Raw genomic sequence first — 24,498 nt, forward strand, 5'->3', positions numbered from 1 at the left:
AGGAAGTCTAATGGGCAAAATCTGGGCTGTGGGGAAGATGGGGTCAGGTTTCACAACAGGTTTCTCCAAGGACAGCCCTTGCTCTGGAGAATGAACCGCTATGTTGTTGTGTTGGGGGGATGGGGGGATTTATTGGCACAACTTTCCTGGGTTTTTCTTCAAGACACTTTTGTGTTTTCTTAAAATTTCTTCCTAATAAGCTCCTGTGGTTGCCCTCTGTTCTTTGAGAAAATCTATCAAGATTACTCCTTTTCTGAAGGCACCCTAAAGATGAAGACAATTGTATCACTGAGAGGGCTTGTCGGCCTCCGTTCCTTAATTACAGACATGCTGACACACGTTTTGTACACAGTAGACGAGTACCTGTGTGACCTGGAACCCAGGTGACAATACCTTCTGACTTACTCTCACATAAAACCAGCATTTTCAAATATTTTCAGGTATTTTGCAGAAGGTGCAAGAGTTTTGCACCTGCAGGCGTAGCTGCAGTGTGGCATCACTAATGTCCTGTTTTGTTTTTACTCTGGTTCTTTCCCTGGCTTTTCTTTCTCTTAGAATGGCACCAGTCACAGCTGCAGAGCTGTCTGTGGTGCTTCTTGGAAGCACTTCCAGCACCGCTAGTAGCACTTGCATGCATCCCAGGGTGTTACTGAAAGCTGATGGCACTGAAATAAACTTGATAGAATATACGTGAGAACTGTGAGGGGTCACTTTTTCAGTGATACACAATTCACAGGAGGCTCTAACTGATCACCAACTGATGTTTAAAAAATACCTGCCCATAAGTAACCTTGTACAGTCCAAGCCTGTAGCTGTTGAGTGCCATTGTTTACTCTGTACCGGTGGCAATAACAATAAAAAGTCCTTACCACAGGGGCAGTTGTTGTCTACAAGTGTGGGATTAATGCAATCACTACTGCTCTCTCTCTCTGCCCACCAGATAGTGATGCCAACAAGCCCCTTCCTGCCTCCACTGTCTGTTAGCTAGGACGTAGTGGTGGTCTGTTATCAACATTAAAAGATCATGGAATTCCACCGCCACCCCTCCCTTGAAATTTAACAGTGGAGTCTGCAGTCTCCTTGGTGAGGCCGATGTAGTGCTCACATGCTCAGCAACACTGTGCATAGCCCACATCAGCAAAGAGGACTGTTCATTTGTTTTTCACACTGCCACCAGCCAAGTGCTTTAACCACTATGCAAGCAGTAATTCTATGATTCTACCTGGAGTTACCACATCATAAGTGCTCTTTCCAACATAAAAACAGAATAGTGCGTTTAATGGGCATTCAACTGTTTATCTCAGTTGAAGTTGTATTTGAATGATTTTAATTAACAAACCTTTTTTATTATTGTAATCTGTAACAAGAGCTAGATTCAGGGCGGGAGGTGGGAGAGAAGGCTTGCTACTACTATTTAGCTCTTTAATGTCAATCAGATGTGTCCTGAACTCACAAAGCCATAATCATTAATTGAAGGAATTCATTCCCATCTCTTAGCAACTGTAACTCTTTTTTCTAAGTAGTCTAATTTTTACACCAAAGAGAGTGTTCTAACACTTTGTATCTATTGCATTGGCTTTCAGTTAATCCTAGGATCTTCACCTAGTTTTTGTCTGTTATGTAAATTCGAGGAGGCTCGGCATTTGATAGTCATTGATAGCTACACAGGAGTTTTTCAGGGAGAAAGAGGGTTGTCTTCTCTTTCTCTTTTTTTAGGGGAATGTGTAAAAGAGAAAGTTAAGTTTTTATATAGTAAAAGATTGCTCTTGTGGAGCAAGTAACATGAAAAAAAGGAATAATCAAAGGAGACAAGAGAAAAAATTTTAAACAAAAAAAAAGAGATGAGAAAGACCATTTAAGACCTTGACTTGCCAGCTTTTAAACAGAGAGAGAATATGAGAGTAAATAAAGCTTTGTTCTTTTTACTAAATTTGGGCTACAGACACTGAAAATAGATTTGAATGAAAAAGAAAATGGTTGAGATCTTCTAAGTCTCTAAACAGGGAAGATTAAATGATCTTCCCTCGTACACTCTGGATAATTTTATTTCCCAGGTTGTTATGGGTAACACACATGATTATGGCGTATATATGGTAGATAAATAAGATTTTCTTACTTCCGTCACGGTACATGAAATACTAGGAGTCTTGCAATTTCATATAAATATTTCATTTCCAGTTTTGCCCCAGTGATATTATGAAGACTGAATGATAGAGATACCTCAGTTCCATTTCTTCAAATTGATTCTAGCAAAGATTATCCTGTGATAAATCAGAAGAAAGTACTCTTTTAAATTTGCCGCAGTTTAGATCAAACTTGTGACTTTTAAATATGAATTTGATAGAGACTTAACACCGCAGTTTTTTTAAAAGCAATTTGTATTCATTATTAAGGAGCAGCACTTTGAGCATATGAAAGAGTAGCAGAATATCAATTTATTAAAGTATCCCCACCTAACTGCTTTACATAAAAAGTATGTCTTAATGACAGGTAGGCTATCTAATTGGTTTACATGTTAATTGATCGCACATGGCTCTTGTTTGTTTAATCCGTTGTTCCAGTGTGCCAGCTTTTTTTTTTTTTTTTTGCTTAACTGGGAAGCAGAAACTGAGCTGTGAATGTTAGCAAATCCTATAATTGTACGACTTTTTAGGTCATTTGCTTCAAAAGTTAGCACAGGTTGTGTTCTAGTGTACTTTGCAGATAATATTAATTACACCTACTTATCAGTTGCCTTTTTATCCTGCTTTTCATGTTTATGACAAGAGTAAACCATCTATCTGAAGATTTCCCCATTAATGACATATAGCAGGCATTATTAGCCAAGGTGCAAAATGAGAGTCATTTGCTGGTGGTGATGGTGAAGGCTATGACTCGAGTAGCGTGGCTGGGCCACGACTCACAGTGGTGACAGCAGTAGTCATCTGGTGAGGTTATCCTCTGTGGTCGCATCATGCTAACTTTCACATGCTGACCTGGTCTTTAGAACCAGCCTAAGGCAGAACAGGGGAATAAAAAGATTGCCTTATATTTGAAATTAATGATAGAGGTACCTCAATCAATTCGGTTTCTTCAGATAGTAATCTGTTGGATGAGCATAACAGAATGCATTGTTTAAATTTTTTGTTTTCTTGTTCCTTAAAAATACTTTTTAGGCTTTGAAGACATCTTCAAAAAAATTTTTTTACTTCTGTAGATCAATTAAATCCTAAGAAAATCAGTTTTCTAGAAATTCATAATCATGTTCTAAATACACAGAACACATTGATCCTACATATCATGTTTCCTTTAGATTTGAACTTTAAATTTACTTTCCTAGGACATGATATGAAATTTGAATATAGGCCTCAGTAAATGTTTCTGTAGTAGCCGTTCATGGAAATGTAAACATGCGGCAAATAAACCCTGGACAGCACAGCATCATGTATCCCACTCAGAAACAAAGCGTCTGCAGCCCTCTTCCTCAAAAAAAAAAATCCAGAAACTAATTTCATAAAAGCCACTGGAAAATTTTACTATTTAAAATTCCTTTGAAGAACAGGGTTCTCATCAAAAGCATACATAAGTAAGGTTTAGTCAATTAACTAATAATGCTTTTCTTTGCTCAAGACTCAGAATCTGAGTTTTAAAGTCAATTTAGCTCTCATACAGCCTGCTTTAGAATGGGAATGGGGGAAAAAAAGGATCTTCAGTTAAAACAACATATTTTACCATTGTGATATGTTTATATACGTAAGTTGAAGAGAAAAATCTTTTGGTCAAAGAAACATATCTATAAAGGTATATTAATTAAGTCTCACCTTACGCTTCTCCATTGTTAAAATAAAATGCTTTGTTCTCAGCTTAATTGGGTTTACAGATAGGATTTCAAGACCTTGGTCATTATGATAATTCACTAGCTCCTTTCATTGAAAGGGATCAGATTTCTGGCAAACAAGACCACTACCTTCCTTCACCACTGTTTTCTTCTGTGTTCAACAAAGTCGTAAATACTGAGCTTGAGAAGAGAGCAGAGAGTAGAAAATTAGAAAGAGAGGCACTTCATAAACAAGGACGCCAGCAAAATTTGGAACACAACAGGAACTAAATCTGCTAAGTGAATCAAGTTTTGGGCTGTTTTTTTCAGTGGTGGAAGCACTAGCATTTTAATGAAGAATAACACGTGGATTGTGTTTTTTTCATCATCATAAGCCCAAGAGGATAAATTTTGGCTGATATAATTAGACTTTATTTTGTTTTCTTTCGTTGTGTTTTGTTGGCTTTTGTTGGGTTTTTTTGGTCTTACACTAAATACAGAGCTATTTAGGATACAAGTTTATATATATATTTTTAGATATTTTCTAGAGCAATCAAGAGTTTAAACAAAATAATTTCATAAGCAAAGGGTTGACTTACGTGAGTTTTTTTCTTTCAATTGGAGATTAATGCTACAGTGTATTATGGCCTATTGCTGGAAATTACAAGTAAGTACCTGTGTTAAGAGTACTACATGGTTTTTTTGTTTTGTTTTGGGGCTGGGGGTGCTTAGGGAAAAAATAAATAAGTGGTTTAAGCACATTTTAGTTCTTGGTAGTTTTCATTATTTTTTATAATGTAACTTTCCTAAAAATTCAGTGTTTGGGAAATGATATGTACCATTTAAAAAATCCTTTCAGTTAGTAGGACAGACTTGAATTGACTAACAGAAGACATTGATTATGATATGAATTTTCAAAACATAATAAGATATGGGTACTTAGGATCAACCTGTGCTGTTCATATTGATATACAAAGGAAAACATACCTACTTTTTTACTAAGGATATTTGTATTGTTGGAAATAAATGACTAATACTGGGTTTTGCTACAGATATTTTTATGATGATGCATTTTCAGGGTAACAGAGCAAAAGATTAGTATCCATAATATTGCCCCAATATCTTGAAAGGGATATAAATTCAGAGTTGCCAGATTATGCTGGTATAACAGATTGGATCTACAAATAGTCAGCATGAATTCATGTCCCCCCCATCCTGAACCTGAGGTTTACCCAATTTAGACGACGATCAGAATCACACTCATTATTTGTCACATCAGAGACAGGTTCCTCCCAGACTCTAGAATCTAGTCTTAGGATAGGAGATCTTTGTGTTTACATCTATAAAAATGTTCCTTCCTTTAAAATGTCAATTGGAGAGCAGTGTTTGTTTGTTTGTGTTTGTTTGAATGTGATCACTATAAGTGTGTGAAATAGATTCTTAATGAAATTCAATGCTAAGAGCAGACTTCAAATCATTCAGTGTTAGGATTAAACAACTTCTCAGTTATTCTCGCCATTCTAGCATTAGTTTATCTGAAATGCTTTGTGTTCACAGGAAGAACAGGCAGCAAAACTGAAAGCTGAGAAGATCAGAGTTGCCCTAGAGAAAATTAAAGAGGCACAAGTGAAAAAGGTAAAATGTGGGCTTTTTCCTGGTTTGAGATTTTCATCAGTTTTAAGAAGCTACTTTTTTCTATAACACGTCTTGAAGATGTGAGAGGTAGAGGAATAGATACTCCTGATCATATATTTTCAACTACAGTATTTTTTTTGGTAGATACAAAATGCATTATTTTAAAAATTACTTTCTTGGGGCTTTTTTGTTTCTAAATCCTCCTTAAAAGGGTTTGTTTGTTTTTTTAATAATCTTACCATCATAAGCTTAGCTGTTACTTTAACCAAAATAAAATGTTTTACATTCATGTAGGTAGGCTATTGGATGTCTAAACCTTTAACCTATACTTCTTGCTTAGTAAAAGCATTTGTGTTTTAAGTTACAGTGAATCTAGGGCATTCATCAGAGCATTGCTTGATATTGGGAGAAATCCTTTTTTTAAAATACATCATTTTATTGAGGGCTCTTACAATTACAGCTCTTATAACAATTTTATCAAGCACATTTGTACATATGTTGCCATCAACATTTTCAAAACATTTTCTTTTTACTTGAGCCCTTCGTATTAGCTCCTGTTTTATCCCTCCCTCCCCACCCTCACGACTCCTTGATAAATTATAAATTATTATTTTTATTATTATTCTTTTCATGCACCATCCACTGTGTCCCTTCACCCATGTTTCTGTTGTTCATCCCTCTCAGGGCGGGGTGGGGGTGGTTTATACATCAATCATTGCAATTGCTTCTCCTTTTCTCTCTCTTCTCCCACCACCTTCTCCCTACCCTCATGGTATTGGTACTCCCATTTCTGCTCCTGAGGGGTTATCTGTCCTGGATTCCATGTGTCGTGAGCTCTTACGATTACCAGTGTGCATGCTCCAGTCTAGCCGGATTTGTAAGGAGGCATGCTCGTGTGGGGAGAGGAAGCATTAAAGAACTAGAAGAATGTGGAGAGCAGATGTTTTGAGAACGATGAGGGCAGTGAATGTACAGATGTGCTTTACACAACTGATGTGTATATGGTTGTGATAAGAGTTGTATGAGCCACTAGTGATTAGAAAGAAGAACTAAAAGAATGTTGTGTGTATCCTTTTTTAGAATGTCTGTTTGTGTTCTTCGATTTTCTTTTTACCCGTTATAGCTGGTGATTCGAGTCCACATGTCTGATGACAGCTCCAAAACAATGATGGTGGATGAGCGACAAACAGTGAGACAAGTGCTGGGTAACCTGATGGACAAATCCCACTGCGGTTATAGTTCAGACTGGTCGCTAGTAGAAACCATCTCCGAGTTACAAATGGGTTAGTAATAAGATCACTTGCTTTAATCGCTTCATGTTGATAAAGTATTTTGAGACAATTTCATATATTTTTACTATATTAACCTTTACAAATTTGACTTGTCCTTATCTATTTTTTTTCTTAAGTATTTTGAAATTCTTTGATATGAGATCATTTTCAGTGCACTTTAGATTTTCTTATGGCTAAAACAGTTTTTGTGTGTTTCTTTTTATTTTTAAAGACAGCAAAATACTTTTTCCCTTTCAAGTAAAAACGATAAATATAAACACTTTTAGGGAGACCATTACACTTATTTATTTGCCTATGCACAAAAAGTCTTTATCATATCATTTGAGTTCCAGAAGAAACATTCAAGCACTTATTATTAGAGAGGTGTACTAATTTTTTTGCTTCCTATAATTTTTATGGTTTGGCATGATGTTTTCTAATTCTAAGGATTCCTTTATTTTTATGCCATTACTGAATTTTAGTCCTTTAAAGATGTATAATTATTTTTGTAACAATTTTGTGACCTCGAATTTAATAAACTTAATAAAATCAGTTGTCAACTTCCAATGTAATTATGTTTCAAAAATGTATTTTTGTTGCTGTCTTTCAATATTTCACCATACTTCAAAGAAATAAAATTTTAATTATTATATCATTTCTCCCAGAATGCACATATACACCCTAAGAACTAAACCACAGGGTATTATTGACATGTATAAAGCCTACCCTAATAATACTCAAATAACTTTCCTGGAGAACTAAATATAAGGGTTTACTTTCAGACATATACAGAAAATATCTGAGTGCAAATTTGGGCATTTTCCCTGACAATAGCATAAAGATATTTTGGTAATAATTTTCTTTTATCCTCTATAAGGTTGACCACAGTGTTTTAAGTATGAACCTGTAATCTCTAAGGTCCATAGATGGTGCAGTGCTTCTAATATAATATGTGGTCTTTTAGTTCTGGTCAGATGAATAAAAGTAGGTTGTAAATTGTGTTACGGAAGGGACGTTGCTCTTGCTTTTCAGTCACACTTCTGGAGTTGTAACTTTCTCGCAGTAAGTTGTGAAAACAAGATTCATATTCAAACAGTGTGACAGTAACGTAAGTTATTCATCAATAATTTAAAGTGCTCCATCAAGGGAGTAGTCTTGTAGATGATGAGTGCTTTGGAATGGAAGCTGGAAGGGTTCTTAGGCAGTACAGGTGGTTCTCCACTACAGACCAGCTCCATTCCTAACTGTGTCTTTAAGAACTTGTAGGTAAGTCATAACAGGTGCACAGCATTTGTATTTAACCTTCCTCTGGTGCAAAAAGAGGCTCGGAGGCTTTCTAGCTATTTTAAAAGCTGCGTGTGCAGTATATTCACGTGATGGTGACGAAAAATTTGTTGCTACTGGGAGTTTGTTCATTCATTTTAAAGTGAGGGCAGATTGACATAACAGGAGTTACCTGTAAGTCAATTGTTCATGAGAGATGTTCCTAACACATGTTCCCAACCCGGGGACTGCCTGCGGCTGTGATTAAAAATTCCATGTGTTTGGCATCTGCATGAGAGGAAATGAGAAAGTAGCAGGGTGTCTTATGTACCTGAGAACAGAAATACCATTCCTGAAATCTACAGAGCTCACCTTGGGCACAGTGGCTCGTAAAAGAGCTATTTTGCTCAGCCTGCCAGTAGCAGGTGAGTGCAAGGGGCACATGGAACAGCCTAAAAAGGCTGGAGTGGTTTGGCCCCATGGATTATAAACTGATTCCCTTAGAAGAGAAAGCCCCTCAGAGTACACACACATACAACTAGACCTGCTGGGCGAGGCCTCAGTACTGAGACGTCAAAAGGCGAAGGAAAATACCCACCAAGCATGGAGAGCAGGTCCAGAGTCACCAAGCAGCAGAGGACAGGGGGAGAAGAGAAGTCACTTTAGCTTGAGGATTTTCTAAAACCGATCCAAGGTTCACCAGTCTTCAGAGTCCTGAGCACATGAGTGTGCAGCAGGAGGCCTCCATACCGAGACAAGCTGAACTGGTAACTGACTTCTTCTCATCAACAATCAGAGATGTGAGAAGACAGTAGAGTAGCATTTTCAGAGGACTGAAGGAAATGTTAACTATCACATGTAAACCTAGAAATCTGTAACTGAAAAATACTATTTTTTCAAGAAGGACAAAGTAAACATTTCAGACTAATAAAACAGCCCAAATGTAGGACCCTGAGACTGGAATTAAAGACTCATAGAAAATACAATTTATATTAAAGGGACAATGATACCAGAGTAGAAATATGAGAAGTGGCAGAAAGGATTGATAGACTGTGTGATTTGTTGAAGGTTTTACGGTTGGAAGGCCCGACATATCAAACCACAGTAGCATAATTCTAGAGTCAGGAGTCAGGGATGACCAGTGTTAAAGTGAAGATCCTGTGTTACTTAAGAGGAAGGTAAAAAGAATTGTTCGAATTTGAACTTGATTCTTTAGTGTCTCCTCTGGAAAGTTTAATGCATAGTAGCTCACAGCGTATACCTTCCAAACCAGTACACATTAAAAGGGAATATAAAGTCACGCCCAATAAAATGGGTCCAGGGGATAGTTAAAAGACGAGGGATAACTGTGAACTCAAAATAAGATCGTGGAAGCAAATATTGATAAGTGTGTATTTTTCAATTAAAACACGAAGGTTATTAGGGATAGATGTTCAAGTGCAGCTTTCAGCCGTTTACAAAAGACACCTAAAGACGCGGAAGACTGAATTGAAAGGCGTGGAAAAAGACACCACAGAAAGGTGGTCTAACTATGTTATCAACACTACGCTACCAGAGTTCTGCATTGTAATACTTAGCACATTTACTTCACCAGAAGACAATAATCATTCTAATTTTATCTCGTTTTAAAATACCTGAAGTAAAAAGATATCAGGAGAAAATCACAAAGATATATTTCAGTAACCTGTATATAGCAAGCCAACTAAAAAGGATATAAAACACTTGGAAAATAACTTAAAATCTTGTTCAAATAGTTAAGTTACAGCCACTGGTCTGTCAGTTCATCATACTGTGGTAGCCTGTGTGATCCTGGGATGCTAGACACTGTGCTTCAAATGTTTCAGGTACTACGAGCAGGGCCACCCATATGGACAGGTTTCAGCAGCGCTTCCCGACTACGGCGGACTAATAAAAAGGACCAGCCAATTTACTTTTAAAGATCACTGGCCAGGGGAAACCTTGTGACTATCAATGGAACACTGTCTGATGCACTGTTCATGAGAGCTGGGTCGACGCAGAGGCTGCAGCAGTGCCTCAGACATCGTAATTCGGAGGATGGGGTAGGCACAGGCAGTGTTTTCTTCTGTTGTCCATAGGATCACTCTGAGTAGAAGCCAAGTCAGTGGCACCTAGCCACAACAACAGCTATGTTTAAGACACTGTAGCTAACAGCAAGAGAATATACTTTCTTCCCAAGCAGAAATTGATCCAAGTATAGGGAGCTCTGGTGGTATGTAGTTGTTAGGAGTTGGGCCTCAATCCACACCGTCGGCAGTTCAAAACCACCAGCAGCTCTGAGGGAGAAAGACTGGGCTTTCTACTCCCATAGATAGACTGTCAGAAAACTCATAGGGGATCGCCGTGAGTCAGCACTGACTCAATGGCAGTAAGTTTGATTTTGATGAGGCTATAAAGTAGTTCTCAACAAATTTCAAAGAATTGTACCTAGATTATATTCTTTGAATATGTGTTTATTCATATGTATATATGACATTCTTTGATTTTTAATTGGTAAGTTAGAAAACACATCAGTGTTTGTTTGAATTAAACAAGACAATGAAGTAAAGAAGAAATCATCTGGGAAATTTTTAAGTGCCAAGAACTGAAGACTAGTGAAAATACTTAGTATCAAAAATTTGTGCAGTGCAACTCAAGTATTTTGCTTTCCCTTGAAATTTGGGATGTGAACATTTTAAAGGCTATGAGTCAGGAGGCTTAGGCTCTCCAGCTAATTCTTCCGTGTATCACCGTATGACCTTGGTTAAGCCCTTGTGTCATAAGAACATTTTTGCTGACTTGAAAAAAATGAGGAAAGACCAGATGATCGTTATGAGCCCCAAGGGCTCTGGTGTGAAAAGTAGTTACATCAGTAGCAATGTAAAAAATAATTACATCTGTAATTACATGTGAACTAACTAAAATTTCTTGTTTTCGATGCATATTGCAATATTTCTGGTGGTGGTTTTCTGCTTCTGAAACCCTCCTGTAAAACAATGAGGCTTGTGAGGAACACTGACAAAATACTGATATTTTATTTTGGAACAGAGAGAATCTTTGAAGACCATGAAAACTTGGTTGAAAACCTTCTCAACTGGACAAGAGATAGCCAAAACAAGCTTATATTTATGGAGCGTATAGAAAAATACGCACTTTTTAAAAACCCACAGGTAAGACCGAGCAACTCGTGATAGAGATCCAGACTTCAAAATGTCTGTCTTACATTATTCAATTCATGGTAACCCCACAGGAGCATTCCCTGCTACCAAGGTGGAAAGCCTGCTGCTGGGCATGGAGGTCCAGAGGCTGCCAGCCCACAGAGCGGGGAGAGATGAGCCTGTGGGAGCGGGAGGGGCTCAGGAAGTTCCTCTTGTAACTCAGAGAGGTTTAGAAACCGAGTAAACTGGCGAGGGTCTCATTCTTCAAAGACCAACCCTTACCATCTGCATCTGCCTTTTGTCCAATTGAACTTTTTTATACTATTAAAAAAAATCCCAGTAACCTCAATTATAAATGGCTCCATATTCTAATATATGTTACCTTGATTTATTTGGCATCTCTGCTTTTTCTAATAAAATGTATGGATTAATACTTCTCAGTAGGTGGGCATTTTTTTTAAATCAAGCTTTTTTAAAGAAACCAAGAACTCCTCAGTAAAAAGCAGTCCTGAGCAAAAGTGGCAGGACTCTGGAAGGAAGTGCACAGTGATCCTCCAGGCAGCTTAACCGTGACGCACAGGTTTTAGTCAAGAATCCACATTTAAATGTGCTCGGTACAATGGATGTATAGATTGTTAGAAATGTTGTAAGAGCCCTGAGAAACTGAATTTTTTTTCTTTTTAAAATCATTTTATTGGGGGCTCATACAGCTCTAATCACAATACATACATACATACATACATACATTGTGTCAGTATTTACAGTAAAGGACATTTTACATGGGTAGAGGCTGCAATCTCTCTTCTCCATTACTCTTTTTTTTCTTTTTTTTCAAACATTTTCTTAGGGACTCATACAACTCTTATCACAATCCACACATACATTAACTGTGTAAAGCACATCTGTACATTCTTTGCCCTCATCATTTTCAAAGCATTTGCTCTCCACTTAAGCCCTTTGCATCGGGTCCTCTTTTTTCCTCCCCGCTCCCCACTCCCTCATGAGCCCTTGATAATTTAGACATCATTATTTTGTCATACCTTGCCCTGTCCAACGTCTCCCTTCACCCCCTTTTCTGTTGTCCGTCCCCCAGGGAGGAGGTCACATGTAGATCCTTATAATCGGTTCCCTCTTTCCAACCCACTCTCGCTCTACCCTCCCAGTATTGCCCCTCACACCCCTGGCCCTGAAGGTATCATCTGCCCTGGATTCCCTGTGCCTCCAGCTCCTATCTGCACCAGTGTACATCCTCTGCTCTATCCAGACTTGCAAGTCTAGAAATTGATTTTTAATCCATATTTGGAGCCATCAGTAGATCCTTTTGATGTGAGAAAAAATTATAAGGTAGTCATTTGCATTTAGATTTCTAGTTGAGTTAAGCAAATGAAATTATGATGATTTCAGAGGAATTAAAGCTTCTTTTAAAAAGCCAGGCCATAAATGAAAGTTGCTATATTTAGATCAATGAAGCTCAGCACATTTTAAAGAAATGCCCTAATTGTTACCCTTAATAACTTATAAACCATTCATTTGTTATCTCAAAACATGCTAGCTAGCTGCTGCCTGTCCTGTGATGTCAGGATGTAGGGAAGCAGTTGATGGAGTAATTCTTGACCAGTGAGTAGCTGAGAGGAGACCTTGTCAGGCACCGTAGGACGGTGCTGACACTCAAGGAGCTCGGCCAGCCACAGCTTTCCCACTGTCCCTGTCACCAAGCCAAGCCCCTTAGTGCCCCATAGCACATGGCAGAACTGCCCCCAAGATTTCCAAGGTGATGAATCCTTACAGAAACAGACTGCGCAGGCCACTGGCCTTTCAGTTAGCAGCCCAAATGCTTAGCCCAACCACTGCCACCCCCACACATGCAGAAATGGATTGAGAGTCGCCAGGTTTCCTGGGGGAAGAAATCAGATACACACTGATCCCATGGGAATAATAAAGCCAACTTCACTTCAAATGTCTTAAACTCATTTTTGCAGAATTACCTTCTGGGGAAAAAGGAAACAGTTGAGATGGCAGACAGAAACAAAGAAGTGCTCCTGGAGGTATGAGTCTTCTCCGTCTCCCCATCTTTATACCTCTTCCCCTTATTTAAAATATGAAGCGCCCTTTTGAAGTCAGCATACGGTGTTGGTCCTTACAGCTGTAACTTAGTCTCTGGTAACATGAAGGAATGTGGTCACCCACCCAGAGAGCCTTTCAAAACCCTTATTTTACCTCAGCAGTGTCCCGCGAGAGGCGCCCTGCGTGGGAGAAAAGACTGGTCAACCAAGGGCAGGATTGTTTGCTCAGAGGGTGGAAACGGGTGTCACCAACTGTCCACCAAACTGTTTACGCCTTAGACTTAAATCACTCTTTCGATGAGTAGATTTGAAAACCTGAATGGATTTAACAATGCAGTTAAGATCAGCACTCACCGTAGACTAATAATATCAGCTACAATTCAGTACCACCGTCTTTGTAAGTCCTTGTTTTTTTAGAACAGGGAGAGAAATTAGGTTTAAATCGCCCCATGTTAATGCTTGATGAGGATTTCTTTTCATTCTTTTAACAGTATGATTGATATTCTTATGTTAAAGTCTTATCAAAGCTTGGATGATAGCAGTGTTAAGATTTTGAGATTCATTTTTCAGCCCTGGTATTAAATACTTTCAAAAACAAGTATGCTTTGTAAATTGCTAAGCTTTATAAATTGTTAGTTTAATCACACATTTCGCATGCTGCTTTCTTTTGAAATATATGTGGTCAGTTTGAAAGCTAAGTACAGTGTTAACCTAGAGAGAAATGAAATAGAATGCTGTGTGAGCTAATCTGTTTGGTGCTGTGAGACATAACTCAGTAGTCATTTCAAAACAACCTTCTTTGTTCCACTTATGATGCGCCTTTCTACTTAATAAACCCTCTTTAAGGTTTATTAGGAATTGCATAGTAATTCCAAAATAAGTCCATATTATATTTAGAATAGAAAATTCTAATTGAGGTCAATTAGCAGCATGGTTTCACTACACTTGTCTTTCCGCTTAATTACAATGTCATAGAGGTAAAGGCAACGTTGTTCTGAAAATTCAAGGATCCTATCTGCCTGCATCATCTTATTTTAGGAATGTTTTGGTGGGAGTTCTGTAACTGTACCAGAGATTGAAGGAGTCCTTTGGTTGAAGGATGACGGCAAGAAGTCTTGGAAAAAGCGTTACTTTCTCTTGCGAGCATCTGGAATCTACTACGTTCCTAAAGGAAAAGCAAAGGTATGTCTCTTCTGTTGGCTTTGGAGCCTCTGTTGCGATAATTATTTTTAATCTGTATCAAATATATTGACAAAGTAAGTTCAGGCTCTAATGTATTCATTGATCACACGAAAATTTCAACTGCTCCTTTATTGGCCCCAACTTAATTCTCTTTCCAAACTTGCGGTATTACTCCCCCCACCCCCACCCCCAACACTCATAAGCCAAGTTTCTGTTTTGTTTTTATGTTGGTAGAATAGTTTTCTGAGATTACAAGCATTGCTGTTAGGTAATAAGCCTCAGGTGAGGGCCATAGAAATAGTAGTTAATCAGTACATGGCCAGTTGACCTATCTCTTACTTGTTCCATGACAAATTTCCTCCCTGGCTTTTGAATGCTGATGGGAGTCTTGTGCTTCTTTAGAGTATTTGTAGTTTTGTCTTTATACTATTATGATTGCATCCTTACCACCTTAGTATGATTTTGTTTGTTTTCTGCTGGGTCTCCCATCTGTGAAGCACAGGAGTGGATGCACACTGATGATAACTGATACAGGGGGAGATAGGGAACGCAGGTGGGCAAGAGGGAGGGAAAGGGGACTTCGGGAGTAAATAATGAAGGGAGTAGTGGGAAGGGAGCGCTAGAACTGATTGTTATTGTACAACTCATTTTAATGGTGATGTAATCATGGGTGGGGGTAGCGATTGATGTGGTAGTTATACAGTTCTCCTTGATATGATTGAACGCATTGAACTATTAAATTGTGTGACATGTAAATTATGTGCCAGGGTGGGGTGGGGGGCATAGTAGTTAAAATGCCCTCCTTTCCAAAGATGTTGATGTTCATTTTGTTGCATTGCAGATTAAGGAAGCATTTATAGAGATCTCATTATGCTGTTTTCTATAAAATAATAATTTCTACATAGTCCCATTTTGATTCTCAAGTAGAAGCTGTTCTGAGGTGTGTTGTGTTTGCTTGAACCGTTATTACATCAGTCTTTGGGGGGTGGGGGCATGGTTTTCATCACAGGTCTCCCGGGATCTTGTGTGCTTCCTCCAGCTGGATCACGTCAATGTTTACTATGGGCAGGATTACCGCAGCAAGTACAAGGCCCCCACAGACTACTGTCTGGTGCTAAAGGTAAGCATCCACCTCTTCTTAGAGGACCTTTCATGGACGCCAGACCCAGAGCAGGTGGGGAAGATTTTAAAATAGTTTGAATGAATCTCCATCAAACACTGCTTCATTCTGTCGGCTGAAAAGAGAAGACTACAGGGTGGTCGCGGGAAAGAAGCTTAAGCAGTATCACAGCTGACCTCAGTGGGAGTCACATCACTTAGATTCAATGGATACTGGACTTCACGCTTTGAATTGTTATTAAATACGTTAGATCATAACCGACACTGGCTAATGAGGGTCTTGAGAGAAGCTTAACCAGAGGCCTGTGTGAGCTCTGTATGTGGATTAAGTTATTTGCTGCACTTACTCACCGGGACCATCAGAGGGCACTGTACCATCGCTCACCTGGTCCAGAAACCAAGCCTTTCCACTGAGCCCTGCTAGCTCAGGTTGATCCTTTAAACTGTCGGTGCTGGGCTTTGTGGGAGTTTATTAATTATTAGTTTAATTATTTTAATCCTTTATCTTATATTAATTGTATCTCTTTTGATAACTGACATTTTAGTGAATTTTCCAGGATTCGTTGGTGCATTCAAAAAGAGAACACGTATAACGAGATTATCAGGCAGACAACTGTAATTTATCTCATTGGTTCCATCTGAGCCAGCCTTGGCTAACTCCTTGGGGTGGTCGCCCTGTCCATTTCATCTGCTTCTACAGGTCTCTGAGAACTAAGGGAGTTTTGAGAGGATAGAGGGTTTTTAAGTGGAATTTTAATTGCTGTGATAAAATTAGGTTATTGTAATGGAAATGAGTTACTAAATAATCCTTTCTTGGAGACAAACTTTCAGTAGCAAATAAAAAATTTTAAAACCACAAAATGGCTTATTACACAGTTTTCAAAATGAGTCTTTTCTGTACTCATTTTGCAGATACGGAAGCTGAGGCTTAGAGGAATGTACTTGCTCAGCACTATTCCGAGCCATGTGGCTTCCACTGTGGAGCCTGCAGTAGGTAGGGCCATGATGAGCAATTTCCCTCGTGAGTATAAGATTAATAGCGACTGAAATGACAACAGGTTGCATACAAGCGCAGAGCTAACAGTAGGGTCTGAGGCTGGTGTGGACATTTATTTCAATGTGGTATCTTGACCTAGAATTGAACACAGACTCTTTGACTCCTTTTGTAAAAATACTTGAAGAACTGCAAATGATTTGACTATCACTCTGATGGCCAGTACCATTTGTTGTGGGCATGCTTAAGCTTGGAGAGACTCTGGTTTCCTTCCGTTCTGCAGGACTTAACATGGATTATTGCCTTTAATCTTGCAGCACCCACAGATCCAGAAGAAATCTCAGTATATCAAATACCTCTGCTGTGATGATATGAGGACCCTGCATCAGTGGGTCAATGGCATTCGCATCGCAAAGGTGGGTTTTCTGTTGGCTTGAAGCCAGACTGACTTATCTGGTGTTAAATCACTAACAAGTGATTGAAAGCTAAATCACAGTGGTTCACAGTGAGAGAAAAATAGGTAAATCCAAAAAAATAATTTTGATTGTCAAAAGATCCGTCCTTTTTCCTTGGTGATTTGCGATTTTTTTTTTAAGCTTACGTATAATGAAAGTGATGTTTTGGCTTTTAAAATGCATTTTATGACTTCTCAAGAAGTTTGGTATAAGCAAAAAAAATTTTCTTCCTAATTAAACTGCTTTGCTGGTGCCTTGGTGGTGTAGTGAGTTAAGCAATGGGCTGCTAGCTGAAAGTTCAACCATTTGAACCCACCAAACAAGAGAGAGAAGACTGTTTCTGAAAAGATTTCTGACCTCCCAAACCCAGCGAAGCCGTTCGCTGCCCTACAGGAACCGTTTGAGTCAGAAGCAATTCGATGGCAGTGGGGTTTGGTTTGGAATGAGCATGGACCAACCAGATTTGGGGCTCAAATTCTGAATCATTCGGAGAAGCAGAAGCTCTGTATTAAGAATTTGGAGTGGCGGGGAGGGAAGTCGATTATAATTTATTGATATTAAAAAGACTTTTTTTCAAGTGTCGTGGGCATTAGTTTTCATACAGGCTGTTAATCCATAAATAGAAATCTTCTCCCCTCCCCCCTCACCATTCCATACTATGCTCAGCAAAGTTCAACTGCTGTCATTTACTGCCTACTATTTAGTATGGAAAGCAGCTCTACATGAACTATCAAGAAGCCATGAAGAGAACAGAGTCGACTTATGATTGGACTTCCTTATCCAGCTCCAGCATTAAATCAGGATCCAGTTCTTCCAGCATCCCAGGTAAAGGATGTCTCAGAAGCCCCATTTTACTCCTGGTAGGAAGGCTTCTGGTAGCATAGTGGTTATGCATTGGGTGCGAACCACAGGTCAGCAGTTGAAACCACCAGCTTCTCCGAAGGAGAAAGATGAGGCTTTCTGTTCTTCTCAAGAGTTGCAGTCTTGGAAACCCATGGATGCAGTTCTCCCTGTCCTGCAGGGTGGCTGTGAGTCAGAATCCACTTAACAGCAGTGAATACTAAACCTCTGAGAGCCTTTGACAGTAGACCTGGTTATTTCGGTTTTGTTTTTAAAAATTAGAGCCATAACGGATTTCTGAATTACAATCAGGTGCTTTTAAATTTTAGGTGGGAGGCTTAGCCGTTGTGTTAGTGAAAAAGTATATTTGAAATGGAAAACCAGCACATAGACTCCTGAAGCCAGGTCCTTCTGAACTCACATAGCTCGGGAACTGGTGTTGGTGCTGATCTGTAAGTTGGGTAGAAAATTACTTGGAGACCATCTTTGCACTCAGAACCTTCCCTTCCCACCCCACCCCCACCCCCGCTCTCCCAGAATTTCTGTGAATAGTTAGAATAGCTGGAAAACTGCATCCACCATTGCAGTAAAGGAAGCTGTTCAAGTTAGCAACCTTCAGCTAAAGATTTTACATGAGCCAAGAGGTACTCAAAGGATATTGTCTTAACTTTAAAGGAATTTGAGTTTGAGAGTTCCCATTTCTGTATAGTTATCTTTGCTTACTGGACTGAATACTGCAATCTCATAGTACCTCTCACAGGCATCGAGGTAGATGTTTCTACCTGGTTATCCTGTGCATGCCAGTGAAATAATCTTCCCACTTCTCTCACTGAGCTTGGCAGTTGAAACTACCCTATAGCCTCACAGCCATTCCCATTGGGCCTCAGGTCCCAGAAAGAGCTCTCCGGGTCTTTCCTGGAGGCAGGCTGCAGGAGGCTGTAGCCCTGTGGTGCCAAACCCTGCGGCCCTAGAAAGCAAACTCACACCTCACTTGGAAGTCAAGTTCTGTTCTAAGCATTACTTGTTGCTGGGGAAGTGGAAAATTATCGTATGTAGATCTGAAGTTATCAGTTACACTCTGGGATGGCCTGGAACAGGGACATTAAATCTGACTCCTAATTTAATGAAAAAATGATCAGTTGGGGGCGGGAGTGGTGGAATTCACTCTTGATAGCTTAGTGATTCTCTTACTTATTGAGAGGGGTGTGTGTGTGTGCACGCGCGTGTGCAAGAGCGAGCGTGCGTGCATGCACAAGAGAGGCTGTTGGGATACCAATGTTATATAAATCCCTTATTATAATTAGTAGTCTCTGGTTAACTACTTTTTAAAAGTCCCAAGCCTTTCTATTATTAACTCTAAAAAACAGGGAATGTATGTATATGGGTTTATAAGAAGTGGGTTGGATGAAATTTACATGTTGCTGTTCTCCATAGTATTTGGCTTTGTGTAAGAGGGACTGTCAGTAATGCACATATTCACGCTGACCCAGTCAGTCCTGTCCTTTCAAAACTGTCTTCAACAGAGTCTCAATCAAATCACTCTAATCAGTCGGACAGTGGCGTTTCGGACACGCAGACTGCAGGGCACGTCCGATCCCAGAGCATCGTGAGCTCCATCTTCTCCGAAGCCTGGAAGCGAGGCACTCAGCTTGAGGAGTCCAGCAAGGTCAGGCCCTTGTTTGAACTTAGGCAGAAACACCTGTGCTAGTCCAGTGAGCTTTCGGTCCTTCCTTAGGAATTATTTCTTGCCAGTTCCCAGCTTCTTTCTTAGATCATGAGAAATGAATTATTTTGACATCAGCTCCAATGACTTAAAATCTCCACCCACCCCCCAAAAATAGGCAGTCTGTGTAACTACCTGTGGCTCAATTTTTTAAGCAGCTTTCTCCCTCTGCCCTGCACACCCCCGACCTCCACTCCCTTTAATCAGTTTGAATGAAGGAAGCAACACCATTTGGTGCTAATGCCCTAAGAATGTTTTGTCTAGAGAAATTGCTTATTCAGACTCACTTCCTGTCTTTTCTGCACTTTTCCATTCCTTGTGTATTGATGGGTTTTCTCTGAGTTTAGATTCTGTGGAAGACGAAACCCAGATCAGCCCCCTTACAAGGACAGGTTCCAAATTCCTGCATACTCGATTGTATGACTTATGATCCTGAAAACGAGGTAGATAGCCTCTCCGTTATTTGGAAAGTCACCCGCATAGTCCTTTAGCATACAGCCCTGTCTTTGCAGCAGGTCCTGCCTTCTCCGGGTGCCCTCTCCAGCCCCACAGCCATGCCCATCCTGCAGGCTCAGCCCTTTGTATTTCACCAGTGGTCCTTTGGGCCCGAATGACTTGAGAGGTACCTTCAACAACAAGAATTAAGTAGATGTTCTCCTTCTATGTAGGCCTTAATTCATGTATGTGATTGAGTACCTGGCCCTGGCAGGTGAAACTATTTTGAGAGTTGCTTGAGTGACCTGACTTCTCCAAGGCTCTGGCATTTTGTTGCTGTTTCTTATCAGAGCCTCAGGTTTTCCCTCCCTTCCCAGAGCCACCAGTGTGGAGGGAAGAGCCCCATTTAGGGCAAATGCTCTCTGTAAACAAGCCTTCTGTAATCCAGATGTCTGAAAGAAAAGGCCCTGTGTCTTCCCAATTGTTGGTGTTCATTTTCAATAGTGGGCGACAGAGCGTGTGAGGGAGGGAGGGGAGGGAGGGAGGGAGAGAGTCCCCAGAGAACGGAGGCTCAGGAGTTAGAAGTGCAGCCTGTCGCTGCCCTGGTTCAAGAAGTGTGACCCCACCACACAGCAGCGACACTTTGTGAGTCTTGATCCCTCTCTGTTTCTTCTCCTGTTACCTCAGTCTCCGGTGCCAAGTGTGAAGGCCAGCACAGCTAAGGTCCACACCCTTGAAGCAGCCAAGACAGGGTCAAGTTAAGGTCAGGGGCTGTCTCAGAAACATTAACCTGGGTGCCTCCCATACCAAACCTTACAGACTAATGCTTTTACTCTGCTTGTCATTTTAGAAATCATGTGAGTGACCATTTGGGACACTAGTGCCCTCGGGTCTGCTAACCCCGGAGTTCTCAGTGCTAATTCGATGTCCGTCATGATGGGGGACACAGGTGGTTTTCCTGGAGCCTCCAAGAGGGACGCAAAGTCATACATGGAGTAAAGACAGACCAAGGGCCTCTTTCCAGAAGTCCCTAAGCCCCGTGTGTGTGTGTGTGTGTGTGTGTGTGTGTGTGTGTGTGTGTGTGTTCAGCTCTTGAAGCAAATGAGCAGATGGGGTCATCTCAGTGGTGCCAAGAGGGGCCCAGACAGGCGTCAGTATGGCTGACATTCCCCCTCCTGTTTTCTATAGCCTTCCAGGCAGGGCTGCCTCCCTTTCAGCTGGCTTTTTCTCAACGGCATTTCTGTGTTCTTTTGCAGTAGGGTGTATGAAGCGCTTCTTTATGTGTATATTTTCAAGTAAAGCAAATATAAAGTGTGTCCCTCCCCACCCCACCACCCCCGCATTGCTGTAACTTCAGTGCATGTTGGATGCAAGTGTCTCACGCGAACATGTGTGCCACGCTCCTCTCTCCCTGTGTGCCTGCCTGCCCGCCCACTCACATACGCATGCCTCAGATTGCTTGCCTCACAGCTACCAGCAGCGCTCCTGCCTACCCAGAGCTGGTGGGCACGTGGTGCCCAGTGCTCAGAGTACCCTCCCCCTTACTGCCAGGGAAGGGACTTGGAAGTCACTGAGCCCAGGGATCAGGAACCGGGTATCCTGTCACCTTCAGAGTTGTCACCACAGGCACGCCAGGTGCCCGGGAGTCAGTTCTGCCTTCCTGGCCTTGTCCGTCCGTGGAGTGAGCTCCTGCAACCCCGCCCTGGCATGCGCCTCCTTGTCAGTCCGGGTTTAGCTCTAACTGTTTGTGTTTCTCTCCCCCATCCTCCACTTGTATCCTTCCAGGCCAGAATGGAGTCCCTGAGCCGGCCCTACACATCACTTCTGCCGCCTCTGCCCCCACAACCGAAGATAGTCACCCCACACACGGCCTCACAGCCATCCCCGCCCCTACCGCCCCCGCCCCCGCCGCCCCCCCCTCCCCCGCCACCTCCACCGCCCCCTCCTCCTCCTCTCCCCAGCCAGTCGGCACCTTCCTCCACCTCGGCCGCCACCGTGTTTGTCAAGTACAGCACCATCACGAGGCTACAGAACGCCTCTCAGCATGCGGCACCCCTGTTTAAGCCACCCCAGCCGCCAATGATGCAGCCTCCACCCGTGGTCTCCCAACCAGTGAAGCCTCCCATCCCAGTGCCCCCCGATGGAGCTGTGCCCCCACCCCCTCCGCCTCCCCCACCACCTACCCCTGGCTCGGCCATGGCCCAGCTGAAACCCGCACCCTGTGGCCCCTCCATGCCGCAGTTCAGCCCCCCACCTCCGCCTCTGAAGATTCACCAAGTGCAGCACGGTTCCCTAGCAGCTCCACCCACGCCCTCATTGCCTCCCGCCACACATACACCCCTCCCTCCGCAAGCGCCCCCCAAGCCCCTAGTGACCATCCCGCCACCTGCCAGCACCAAGACTGGGCCACAAGCTGCCCCACCGGCACCTACCCCTCCCATCCCCCCAGCTAAAAAGCAGGCAGTGTTTCCCGGGCCTCACATCCCGCCCTCCCCTCCTCCTGGCCCGGTGCCCCCTCCGACGCTGCCCAAACAGCAGAGCTTCTCAGTCAAGCCACCACCGTCTCCCCTGTCCCCTGTGCCCTCAGTCTCCCTTGTGAAGCAGATGGCCAGCCAGTTCCCTCTCCCGCCAACACCCCCTCCGGTGGATGCGCCCTTAAAGCCTGTCCCAGCGAATGCAGCCCCCCAGTCGCCCCCCGCGGTGAAGGCAAAGCCCAAGTGGCAGCCCAGCACCATCCCAGCCCCTTCTCCAGATTTTCCGCCACCACCACCAGAAAGCCTGGTGTTCCTTCCGCCTCCCCCTCCAGCCCCTGCCCCGCCGCCGCCACCACCACCACCACCACCCCCTGCCCCTACCGCCTCCCCCACCCCTGACAAAACTGGATCTCCAGGTAAAAAGACCAGTAAAATGTCCAGCCCCGGGGGGAAGAAGCCGCCTCCGACCCCACAGCGGAACTCCAGCATTAAGGCCAGTGGTTGTGTGGAGCACCCGGAACCCAAAAGGCCCTCAGTGGACAGCTTGGCCAGCAAGTTCGCGGCTCCCGTAGACGCCCCTGGGACTGCTGCCAAGGAGCCACTGCTCCCCCCTGCAGCACCGCCCAAGCCAGGAAAGCTGAGTCTGCCCGGAGTGCCCCTCCCGGGCACTTTCCAGCCAGGGCCCGGGGCAGAGCTGGCCCGGGCATCTGCCAAGGCCTCTGCCACAGTGGAATTCCCCTCCCCGCCTTCGGATTCTGACTTTCCACCCCCTCCCCCGGAAATCGAGCTTCCTCTGCCACCCATAGAGATCCCGGCGGTATTCTCTGGCAGCACCTCCCCGAAGATCGCCGTGGTCAACCCTCAGCCACAGCCGTGGTCCAAAGCATCAGCGAAAAAGGCCCCGCCGCCCACGCGCCCCAAGCGCAACGACAGCACCCGCCTCACTCAGGCCGAGAGTTTGGAGCAGCAAGTGACGGCCACAGTTACGCCACAAGTGCCCACCTCGCCCAAGGCCAGCCTTAGTGTCCAGCCTGGATTCCTGGCCGACCTCAACAGGACACTGCAACGTAAGTCCATCACCCGGCATGGCTCTCTCTCCTCCGCCCGCATGTCCCGGCCAGAGCCCACAGCCACCATGGACGACATGGCCCTGCCCCCACCGCCCCCTGAACTGCTTTCTGAGCAACAGAAGGCTGCTCTCGGGGGCAGTCATATATCGGGCTATGCAACCTTGCGCAGAGGGCCACCGCCTGCACCCCCCAAAAGAGACCAGAACACCAAGCTCTCGAGAGACTGGTAGCTACATTTTCTTTTCGTGACATTGGTTCGCCTGATCTGCGAATTATGGTGTTTTTGGGGCCTCCTGGTAGGATGTTGCTATGATGCCATTCAGGTGTTGTCCAACTGTATGTATGTGTGTGTACATGCATAGCTATACATATTAAAAGATCTATATCTACGGCGCGCGCGTGTGTGTGTGTGCGCACGTGTGTATGGAAGCAATGGGTGAGTCTATTTATCCCCTTTCGGTCCTAATCGGAAAATGGGAGTTTGTGTATTGAGGTGGAGGAAGTATGGAAGAGGGCGGGTGCCCTGTCCTTTATGATCTGTCATGTGGATTGGACCGAACACTTCTAATTACTTACTTAGAAGGTATTGTATGTGTCTGTCCATGTGTGGCCAGTTGGTGCATGTTGTACATTCTATTCCGATGACTCGATGCATAGCGTGGGGTTCTCCGGTTGAGAAGATTCCCCCCAGGGCGTTTGGTCTGCCCATGGGTTTTCTGTTCCCCCCGGAGCTGGAACCATGTGACTGGCCCGTCACTGCTGTATCTAAAGGCCACTTGAAATCCAGGACGGGACTGTGCGGTGGGGCATTCGCAGGCACCGTGAGTGGTTGTGCCGAGGAAACAATGCCGTGGGGAACCCGCATCGTTCTGGGTACAGTGCTGCCACCACAGGCTCACCCAGACCTCAAGTGCGGATCTGCCTGCACCGTCACCACGCTCCTGTCTGCCCAACTCCGATGCTTGGGTACAGGTACCGTGGATCCTCCCTTCCGGCCGTCTGAATCTGTCTTAGGAGCTTTTT

General features: G+C 42.9%; 1 protein-coding gene across 3 annotated transcripts in view; it reads left to right on the forward strand.

Annotated features, from left to right (window-relative positions):
• Positions 1 to 23,868, forward strand: part of RAPH1 (Ras association (RalGDS/AF-6) and pleckstrin homology domains 1) — a 74,446-nt gene extending 50,578 nt beyond the window's left edge. For all 3 annotated transcript variants that reach the window (XM_075530249.1, XM_075530250.1, XM_075530251.1), the window contains 10 exons: positions 5,354 to 5,431; positions 6,555 to 6,714; positions 11,011 to 11,132; positions 13,100 to 13,165; positions 14,222 to 14,365; positions 15,375 to 15,485; positions 16,796 to 16,894; positions 17,638 to 17,758; positions 19,297 to 19,439; positions 21,717 to 23,868. In XM_075530249.1, coding sequence (XP_075386364.1) covers positions 5,354 to 5,431; positions 6,555 to 6,714; positions 11,011 to 11,132; positions 13,100 to 13,165; positions 14,222 to 14,365; positions 15,375 to 15,485; positions 16,796 to 16,894; positions 17,638 to 17,758; positions 19,297 to 19,439; positions 21,717 to 23,705 — 3,033 coding nt within the window. In that variant the 3' untranslated portion in view covers positions 23,706 to 23,868. The remainder of the gene's footprint in view (positions 1 to 5,353; positions 5,432 to 6,554; positions 6,715 to 11,010; positions 11,133 to 13,099; positions 13,166 to 14,221; positions 14,366 to 15,374; positions 15,486 to 16,795; positions 16,895 to 17,637; positions 17,759 to 19,296; positions 19,440 to 21,716) is intronic.
• Positions 23,869 to 24,498: the final 630 nt, after the last annotated feature.

The sequence above is a fragment of the Tenrec ecaudatus genome, chromosome 13 (assembly GCF_050624435.1).
Source record: "Tenrec ecaudatus isolate mTenEca1 chromosome 13, mTenEca1.hap1, whole genome shotgun sequence".
Classification (NCBI taxonomy): Eukaryota; Metazoa; Chordata; class Mammalia; order Afrosoricida; family Tenrecidae; genus Tenrec; species Tenrec ecaudatus.